This window comes from Formica exsecta, unplaced genomic scaffold, assembly GCF_003651465.1.
Source record: "Formica exsecta isolate Colony F162 unplaced genomic scaffold, ASM365146v1 scaffold44, whole genome shotgun sequence".
Taxonomy (NCBI): domain Eukaryota; kingdom Metazoa; phylum Arthropoda; class Insecta; order Hymenoptera; family Formicidae; genus Formica; species Formica exsecta.
The window spans coordinates 450,303-460,886 of NW_021851634.1; the positions used below are offsets into that span (position 1 = coordinate 450,303).

Here is a 10,584-nt window from a genome sequence, read left to right on the forward strand (position 1 = left end):
AGCAGGAAGAAATGGTTCATTACGTTCAATAATAGAAGTGATGCAAACAATGCCGTTGCAAATAAAATTGCACAAGATTCCAAGTTTTCAATCCATATCCCTTGGTTCTTTATATTTCGTAAAGTTGTGATAAAAGGGGTTCCCACTGACGTCTCTAACAACGAGCTTTGGGAAGAGTTGAGAAACAACAACACCAATTTAATCTTCGACAAAGAGGACATCTATCGTTTGAAGGTCAGGAATTATGTGGACGGAGTAGTTAGTTATGTGGACTCAACGGCAGTCAAGCTTAGCCTCAGATCCGCTATTGTTCCCTCTCATGTTCTCTTGTGGAAAACACGGCTGGAAATGGCACCCTATGTTCCTAACATAAGATAGTGTTTCAATTGCGGTCAACTGAATCACTCTACCAAGTTTTGCACAAATTCAGCTAAATGTCTTACTTGTGGAATGGATAAACATAACGAAACAAATCCTTGCTCGAACATCTTGTGTTGTATAAATTGCAAGGGCAATCACCGCTCTTTGTCCAGGGAATGCCCGGAAATTATCGTGAAGAGGAGAACCACGGAGTTAATGGCCCTGCAAAATATCGACTACAATACGGCGAGAAGACTTATTGTGCAGAGTTCTCCGATTGCAAATCAATCAGCTGGTAATATGGAGTCTAGGGCTACGCAGATAAGGATACCGGCGCGTAACTTGTCTAACTTCCCTGCTTTGTATAAATCACCTTCTAAACAAGACATCGGACCTTCCCCCACGCCTTCACGGGACAGCTTTGCGTCTATTACGGCTCCCAAAGCGAAAGGAAAATGTTTAACTCCTAATCTTGTTTTTCCGTCTAGCCCTAAGCTGCCGTTATCAGATTGGTCAAAAATTTTAAAATTGCTGGAATTGTTGGCTAAATCTGAAAATATTGAACTGTTATTGAAATGTCTGGCGGATAAAATCTCTAATTCACAAACTATTTAATACTTAACACTTATGAATATCAATATTTTACAGTGGAATTGTCAGAGCCTTTGGAAAAAAACGTTCTGAGCTAGAGATGAGGTCGAAGGATTATGGCGTCTTGATTCTTTCGGAGACATGGTTGGGACCGAAAGACAGATGACTCTTGAGGAACTTTGACATCATTAGATCTGACAGAACAGCTCGTCGTGGAGGCGGCGTGGCGGTTCTGGTAAGAAGCGGCATCAAATATCAAATCATTAATAGATTTTATAAAGCAAATGATAAGCTTGAGATTTGTGGTATTAAGGTCACAGTTGGATCTAAATCTATTGCAATAAAATTTCGGTGTATAAACCCCCACAAACATCTTTATCTCATCATGAATGGCATCTCTTTCTCTCTCAATTTCATTGCGAAGTTATGTTAGGAGGCGATTTCAATGTCCATAATACTGCGTGGGGTAGCTCACACACTTGTCAAGAAGGTAGAATGATCTTGGAGGCGTGCATGGATCAGAACTTCAATATTTTTAACAATGGCTCTGTCACCCGCTTTGCGACCTCATACTCACAGGGTTCGTCGATTGATCTATCCATTACAAACAGCTCACTCTTTACATCCTCTCACTGGGAAGTCCTTAACGACCCGTGGGATAGCGATCACTTCTCCATAAGAATAGAGATGATTGGCCACTCTGTTAACCGTCTTCGTTTTCATGCATCAAATAGAATTTACAATAAAAAGACTGATTGGAAGGAAGTTAGACGTTGTCTTCCGCTGTGTGTTCAAAGCTGTGAGGAATTAATTATGGATAGTTCTATCGACACTCAGTCCAAATATAGTATGTTTATGGCGATTATAGAAAATGCTATACACTCCAACACTCTGTTTAGGTCATCCCAAGCCTGCAACTCTACAAATCAATTCAAATATAAATCTTCACCCTGGTGGAATTGTGAGTGTGAAAAATTAGCTAGACTGAGAAAAGCTGCTTTTTTCAAATTCAAACATCTCTCTTTTATGGAGAATTTTTGTTTGCATAAACAGGCGGATGCTATAGCTAAATCTTTCTTCCAAAAAAGGAAGAAACAATATTTTCTGGAATTCTGTGGTTCTCTGAACAGATTCTCAAGCCTAAAATATGTGTGGCAAAAAATAAGGACTATGGGTAACAAGTTTCATAGAAGAGAAACAGCAAATGCTTATGACGAGTCTTCTCTTGGTATTATCTCCAATCAGATAGATGTGCTATGTCCTCCGTGGTGCTCTCCCGAAACTTTGAGATTAGAGGATTCTTCATATAATTTTACTTCTTTTCCATTTTTCTCGATTGAGGAACTCAACCATTTTATCGATGCGGCTAGACCTGATTCGTGTCCGGGCAATGATGGGGTAGACTATCGAACGTTACAAGCCCTTCCTGTGGAATCAAGAAGATGCTTACTTTTATTGTTAACAGAGATAATCGAATCGGGCGTGTTCCCATCCGAATGGAGGAAATTTTCGATTTTCTTTATCTCTAAGAAAGATTCTAATAAATATCGTCCTATTTCACTAGCGCAATGCACACTGAAGGTTGCGGAAAGGCTGATTAATAATCGAGTTTGCTGGTGGTTGGAAAGGAATTGCCTTCTTCCTAATAGTCAGGCGGGCTTTAGAAAAAACAGATCATGTCTGGACAATATCGCAATTTTACATTCAAATATACTTAATGGCTGGTACAACAACAAGGACACGCTGGCACTTTTCTTGGATATCAAAGGGGCGTATGATAATGTTTTATGGGATATCTTAATGAGGAAACTAGTCAATATAGGATTACTACCACCTTTTATTAAATTTATTTTTAATCTTACATCGTTCAGAGAAGTTCAGTTTAAGTACGGCGACATTGACTTAATCAGACATGTGTATAAAGGCTTGCTCCAGGGATGTGTTCTAAGCCCTATACTCTACTCCATTTATGTGGCGGATCTTGAGAACCAGATACATGATATTCCGAATATCAAAACTTTGCAATACGCGGACGATGTCTGCCTATATATTACCCATGGGAATCAAGCTCGTGCTATTGCAAACATGGAGAAGGCTAGTAAGAGTGTGGCGGATTGGTTATATACTTTAGGACTATCTCTGGCTCCGGATAAGACTCAGTTTTGCATTTTTAACAGAAGTACGAGCAAGCGTGACCAACTCAGTTCAGTTCTAGTTAATAATGCAGAGATTCAGGCTGTACCCCATATACGGTTTTTAGGTGTACTGTTCCGAAGTAACCTTAAATGGAACGCCCATGTGGATAAAGTAATAATAACCTGTCTCAAACCGCTTGCAATTATACAATTTCTGAGATCTACTTGGTGGGGTACTGACCCGTCCATGTTACTCACTTTGTACAAGAGCCTCATTAGATCAAGGATGGAGTATGGAGCCTTCGTCTGGTTTAATGTTCCTCAATACCTCAAGGTAAAACTAGAAACTCTTCAAAACCGGGCGATTCGCACTGTTATGGGTTATAGGAAATCTACGCCGATTAACGTCATGTTGGTTGAAGCCAGGGAGCCTAGGTTGGAAGACAGGTTTAAATTTCTGGGCTGTAATTTTTTGTCTAGGGTGCTGACCCGTAATACAAATTTGTTAACTCCGATCTTGGAGTGTATTCAAACATTTCTGGATTGCCCTACGAATATAGTTAAACTCCCGCCTCCTTTCTTATATAACTGTTTTTTAATTAGCTATCAGCAAGCTCATCTAACTTTTAAATCAGATATTCCGGTGGATTGTTTGTATCTTCTTGCACTGAAACAATTCATGCCGCGGATCTCTTTTTTGGAAGGCAAATTAATTCAGAATGATTCTCACCCCTCCGCAGCTTTCTCTTGCTTTTTCCCTATATCAGATAATGAGACTTACTTTTTTACTGATGGCTCTAAAATTACAAATCTTTCTTTTGCGGGTTTCGCAGTTATCGATGCATCTAATGATATCACTTATCGCTTTCGCACATCGTGCAAAGCTTCGATCTTTTCATTGAAGCTATGGCAATCATAATGGCGCTTAGAATTGCTTTAAAGAGCCCTGTCAACAACAAAATTTTTATATTCTCTGACTCGAAAAGTGTGTTACTGGCACTACTTCCCAGCAAAAGGAATAAGAACACATCACATTTAATATTAACAATTCTTGAATTACTGGAAAACTTTTCAAATACCGGCAGATCAATTCTTTTGTTTTGGATTCCTGCTCATTTAAATATCGACGGTAATGAGAGAGCGGATCGCGCGGCCAAAGAGGCTGTAACAATCGGAAGGGATGCTGATTTTCTAATCCCTTCGAGCGATCTATGCGCAAATTGGAAGGAAAACTTATTTTCAGACTTGTTTTCTTGGGTAGAGAATCGCGGTCAATCAACAGGATCACACTATTTTAATCATTTCCTTAAGAAGAATCGTAAACCCTGGTTTTATAAACTGGATCTTAAACGCAAAAGTATGGTGTCTATAAATAGACTAAGATCTGGTCATACATCCTTAGCGAGTAGCTTGTTCAGACACCATATCATCGATTCTCCGTCATGTGATTGTGGGGAATCTATCCAATCGTCTAATCATATTTTTTGGCAATGTTCATTATTTGAGAGAGAGAGAGAGTTGCTTTACTTTCCAAACTTAAATCTTTACATCATTTTGGTCCATTCTGTATTGAGCAATTTCTATATGTAATGGATCCCAAGACAATTTATGCATTAGCAGAGTTTATTGATGCCGTTTCGATTAGAATATGATCGCTGTTTGTCAATTGGAAACAGATTATCACTCTGTCTGTCTCCGTCGGAGTATCGTCCTCGTCTCTAGCGATTAATTCTTTTTATATATATGTATATTAATACCTTACTAGTTATTAAATAGTTTTCGTACCTGACTATATTGTATAATCCGTACGGGTAGCAATCTGCTAGTACTAATTACTTAAGTTAGATGTTATTGAAATAATTACTATTCACTATAAATGAACATAGTATGTAAGATTTTATTACTGTAATTCTTAGCTCTTAATCTGAACTCTATCTTTATTTCAATTTCAATTCCAAGGCTAATCTGCTCTTTCTTTTCTTAGATCGCTTACTATAGTTTAGTTTATAAATCTGTATTATTATTACTTCACCGCCTTCGTCTGTAATTTTATGTTAAACCGCTATTAGATATATGATCTAATTTATTAAATCGACCTATATATAATATAGTCTAATATGTCTATCTTGGCTGACTGACTGTTTGATTGATTGATTGATTGGCTGACTGATTGATTGGTTAACTGATTAATGGATATGTTAATTGATTGACTAATTAATTTAATTTAATTTAATTTAATTTAATTTAACTTGGTTTGATTTGATTTAGGTTGATTTAATTTGATTTAGTTTAATTTAGTTTGGTTTAGTTTATTTTAATTTGATTTGAGTTAATTTGTTTTGAGTTGACTTGATTTAAATTGATTTAATCTGGTTTAATCTGGACGTTAACACAGTATTATATTAGTTATAAGTGAATTATTATCTGGGTAAATCTTTATGCTGCGTTATAAGTGAATTATTATTTGTGTAAATCTTATGCTGCGTTATCAACTTTTTTACTTTTATATTCAATTTTTGTTACTAACTCTAATATTGTTATATTTGTGTCCTTTTTTTTTCCTTTCGTCTGCTGATTCTGTTTATATTTTGCGTCTAACCTGTAATATCAAATGTGTAGTCGCTAAATGATTTGTACCATATAGGCTGGATGGCATTGCCAAGGCCTTCCTCCTTTTTGCCCAAATAAAAAAAAAAAAATATTTGAGTTTGAGTCATGAGAATTATATAAAACTTGCAAAGAGCAACTGGCAGGAGATTAAAAATGTAATTATTTCTATCAGTTTAATTTCTGATGCAACCCCAATATAGAGAATTCAGATATTGGACTGATTGTTCCTCTTAGATCGGACAGATAAATGTCTGAAAAAGTTTAAATCATCCGTTTATTGTTTACTTAAAATGTAAATATATATATGTTACGTCCTGGTGACTCCACGATTCCTTCCTTCCACGAAGCGCATTGCACTGCATTAGAGCATCTCAAAAGTTTGCACCCTGGTATCGAAAGAATCTATTTTATTGTTTAAAGTATCAACTGTTCTGATTTTATCCATCCATCCATTTCATTAATTTAGATTTAACTATGGACACTTTAGATAAATGCAGTCAGCTGCGACATATTATAATATTATCGGGCTTACGTTTTACAGAAGGCGCAGATCCGATTTTTTGTCACAAAGCGTTTACATTTGAAGCAGGTCGGTTGATACGCTGTCTCTGTTTTGGTCTATATCGTCTCTCCGACTTTGCCTGACTCATTGTTTCCGTTTTGATTCGAAGAAAAGTCACAAGCGTTTAGCACAGGTCGAGTAAATATAAATAACGGTTTGAAATTTTTTTTTAATTTGAAATTCATTTTGTTCGTTCTTCCAGATAGCTCCATGTAAGTGGTCGAGGAGGAATGCAATTAGAATGCAAGTGGCACCAAATAAGATGCAACACATAAACCAGTTAAATATATATGTCGGCTAGGAAATTATATTGTACAGTTACAGAAGTAAAAGTACTTCCATTAGTGCAGACCGATTGTTTCCAGAAGAATCCAGAAATGCTGACCAAAAAACGTGGACACTGCACTAAGATATGACGCACAAAACGTCAAAAAGTCATACCGCATTCAAAATGTTATACTACGCTCGCAGTCACTTTATTTTTAGGCATTAAAAGCATTAATATAATTTAAATAGTCACCATTTAATGTGCAATATTCATCATTTATTTTGATTGTCGATGTAACATTATATCAATGTATTTATCATGTATTTATCAATAATGTTATCATCGATAATATTATTTGGATCTTTCCCCTTTATATAAGATTGAGTATTCTTTTATATACGAGTTTGGGCGCATCCTTGGCCCATACAAAATCTACGTGATTAAATTTGGGCCACGGCACTTTGTACATGTCCACTACATTGGGCAATAGGCGGGAGAGCTTCTGCATCTCCTTGAAAAAATGTTTTCATAAATTATCGTGCGCGATTTCTTCACCTACCCGAATCTACATACAAGGCTTGACTTATATAAAATTAGCATTAATAAATCCCTGCTACGAAATTTTATCTGAACATGCGTTCTTTAGTACTTACCGAGACATTAACCAGCCAGTCGTTAGCACCATAGAACAATGCGATAGGTACCGTTATATTCGTCAGATCGTAGTCCGGAGGTTCCGCCGAGTTGTACATCAATAGATTTTTTTTGCGACCGTAGTCGTATTGGCGAAATTTGTTCGTCTGTAATGCTTGTAGGTAGTGCAGAAGCGTCTTAGTCGAAGAACCGGCCGGATCGTGACTCAGGATGACAGGCAGTAGAGCCTAAATAGGGAACGAGAATGTATACTTAAAATCCAATCTAAAGTGTGTTTGCACGATTTTCAAATAATGAAACGTGATAATGGAAGTTTCGATCGGAGTTGTATCTCAATCGCGAATCACTACTCACGTAATCAAACTGCTCGGGATTGTCACCGCAGATCAGAAATATTAGGCTGGTGCAGAACTTCTGCTGGGCGAGATTCTGGTTGCAACCGTATTTCGAGAGAAATCTCAAAAGATTACTCTGCGGAAGGAATTCATCGTAGGAGAAAAATTGCATGACCAACTGCAATTAAAAATTTTTTATCCGAAATGTAATCTACTTGTAATTCTTTCTTGTTCAAGTTTTGGCGGTATGTCTGGGAATAAATAAGTAAATTTTTAAGCAATTTGTTAATAGATTAAGATAATTTAAAGAAGTTTTGAGAGTTGCTTTGATCTTAATTTTAACTCGAAGAAGATCTTGTTAAAATTGTAATCGAAGATTGAAAATATGTATATAGCAGAAACGAGCAAGATGTGAAGCAAAAACGTATTAGTTTTCCAAAATCAATTTTTTCGGAAGTTTTAAAAAAAGCTGAAAGAGGAAGCTTTCGCATTTATACAATATTTTATTATAAGAGATCCATTCAGTATAAAGAGAATTAGAGTTGGGAAATAACGCATTATTTCTAACCGTAGCATTTTTTTGGTATAATAAATAATTTCAATAAAATTTAACGAATTCTATTTTAAATTGAATCGTGTAATTTTTATAAATTTCTGCATGTTAAGAACGAATTTGACTTGTGAATTAGTGACTGGATATTAAAATTACTTCAAGCTAAACGGTAAAAGAAGCTAAATGGAGAAAGGTGCTTTTGGTCATATTTATAAATCTATAAAAAAAAAGACTAAGAAAATCTTATTTTAATTCATTTACAGAAATAAAAAAAAATTTTTTTTGAATGTTTTTGTAAATGTTTTTTTTTATTTAGATATTAAGACTCAAAATTATCAAAGTTATTGTACGCTTTATGTTGATAGCGATATTAATATCAAAATTATATCGCTTCCGTTATATTTTAATATTTAAAAAATGTAAGAAATGTTGTGTATAAAAAGAAGTAAATTTTATTTATGTGTACTCTGCATATTGCTTGGTTTTATAATAGTGTTAATAAAAAGAAGTGATTAAAATTGTAAAAACTTATTAGTTTTTAAATAACAGTAATAAGTTACTTTTTAGGATCGGTAACAATAACTTTTACAAAATTATTTTTTTAACTTTGGATAAAATATATAAAACGTTATATTGTTCGTATATTATTTTTTAACGATTTTTAAATGAAATTCTATTAAAATAAGATTTCATTTAGAATTAGCTGAAAAATGTAATTTTGTATTATTTCCCTTTAGCTACCTGTAGTTTCAGTCGCTTGTAATTTGAAAATTATTGGAATCTCTTTATTCACACGCTAAAAAAATATATTATTTAAAAATCTACCATTTAAAAATAATATTTAAGATATTATACTGTTATGTATGTTTGTACATATCATGGAAAAGAACGATATATAAAATATTCCTCTTTTGCTTCAACAAAAGTATATTGTTTTAAACAGATTATTATTGTATTTCGCGATAATAAATTATTTTCTTACAGTGTCGACATGTATATTATTTTTTACCAGACCTTAATTTCTCTCCAGAAGAGGGCAGTGTAAGTGATTGGATTTTTTATATGGCTACCAGTCTGTATTCTACCAATGTAGAGAGGGGGGGGGGGATTAAAATTGACGCTACATTACAAAAAACGCATGAAAAGAATTTAGTATCGAATTTATAGCGTCAATACCATATGTATTATATGTATATCAAGCTTATTTAATGAAATAACTATTTATCGAACTGAATTTAAACATTTATAATATTAATATAGAATAATTAGAAGTAGATCTTGCATTAAATAAATATAATAATGCCAAAATTCTCTCTGATAAACTTCCTAACCTCAAGAAGTATCATCTTTAATTCATTAAGGCTTCCGCACAATCGAAAATATAAGGAACAAGGAACAAATATTAGAGATAAGGACTGACTTGGAGACTTGACTTTTGTTAAAGTAACTTTTCTTTCAATTTTCCAGGTTATGTGGTGTATATATAGCTTGTAAGTTACTTTAAAGTAACATTACTTTACTTTAAAATACTGTAGAGTCATTTTAACAAAAATCAAGTCAGTGCTTATCTCTAATATTTGTTCCCTGTTCCTTATATTTTCGTTTGTGCGAGGGCTTTATAACTCTTTTTATAATATTGGATAACAAATTCAATTATTATTTTCGTATTCTACTCATTACAATATGCAATATGAAGTTTCATCCAAATCAATGAGGAGATGTATATTCTGCATTCTCATTTTTTATATTTTGCTTTTTAATAATAAAAAAATTAATTAATTCAAAATAAAAATTTAAATTAATTAAATATCTAATATTATTATTTTATATTGAAATTCCATTTTAATATTTTTCCATTTGTATTTTCTTACAGCACGATGCAGTACCGTTTCTTTTTTGTGTTAATTTGGCACTAGACGAAGTTAACTCGTTATACGGCCAACAGCACGGCTTGACGCTAAAGCTGAGAAAATCCAGCTTTTTTTTCTTGGCGCTAGCGTCAAGTCGAAGTCACGTGACCACGTACACCGCTGAAACGAGTGTCCCATAAATTCGCACCTTAAGAAATAATAAAATCAACTCACTGTGCAGTAAAAATCAATATTACCTGATTTGTAAAATCAATAACAAATGACAGATCGGTGTTTCGATGTTTAAGCGTAGGTCGTCACAAATAATACAATTTATAATATTATAAAGATTTTTAATATAAATATTTGCATTCAATCGGAAGCTTAAGATTCCCTTAAGCAGGGAAAAATTATTTGAACCCACATATATCAATTATTAATTAAATATTTACATAAATAATGCAACGCATCAATGTACCAGTGGCCGGACAGCTGAAATAGGTTATGGCCCAGAGTGTCCGGACACATAACTTGTCCCAGTGTCCAACCATAACTAGAAAAGTATTATGCTGACGAGAAATATTGATATAAATAGATATTTAATGACAAAATACAATTCTAATTTAAATTGGTATTTATACTTAATGATATTTTATTTTTGTCAAA

The 10,584-nt window shown here is 34.0% G+C and overlaps 1 protein-coding gene across 1 annotated transcript; it reads right to left on the minus strand.

Annotated features, from left to right (window-relative positions):
- Nucleotides 1–6,896: 6,896 nt before the first annotated feature.
- Nucleotides 6,897–7,691, minus strand: LOC115240507 (lipase 3-like). Its single transcript, XM_029815700.1, has 3 exons — nucleotides 7,535–7,691; nucleotides 7,180–7,407; nucleotides 6,897–7,037 (listed from the first exon to the last, which is right to left on the minus strand). The coding sequence occupies exons 1-3, from the start codon at nucleotides 7,685–7,687 to the stop codon at nucleotides 6,897–6,899; spliced, it is 522 nt and encodes a 173-aa protein (XP_029671560.1). The 5' UTR covers nucleotides 7,688–7,691.
- Nucleotides 7,692–10,584: the final 2,893 nt, after the last annotated feature.

Bases quoted from the DNA above. Each gene is read 5' to 3' on its own strand.
- LOC115240507 (XM_029815700.1), bottom strand. From the start codon at position 7,687: ATGCAATTTTTCTCCTACGATGAATTCCTTCCGCAGAGTAATCTTTTG. The intron at 7,408-7,534 runs GTGAGTAGTGAT...TTCCCTATTTAG, and splicing joins ATCCCGAGCAGTTTGATTAC to GCTCTACTGCCTGTCATCCT. The intron at 7,038-7,179 runs GTAAGTACTAAA...CATTTTTTCAAG, and splicing joins ACTGGCTGGTTAATGTCTCG to GAGATGCAGAAGCTCTCCCG.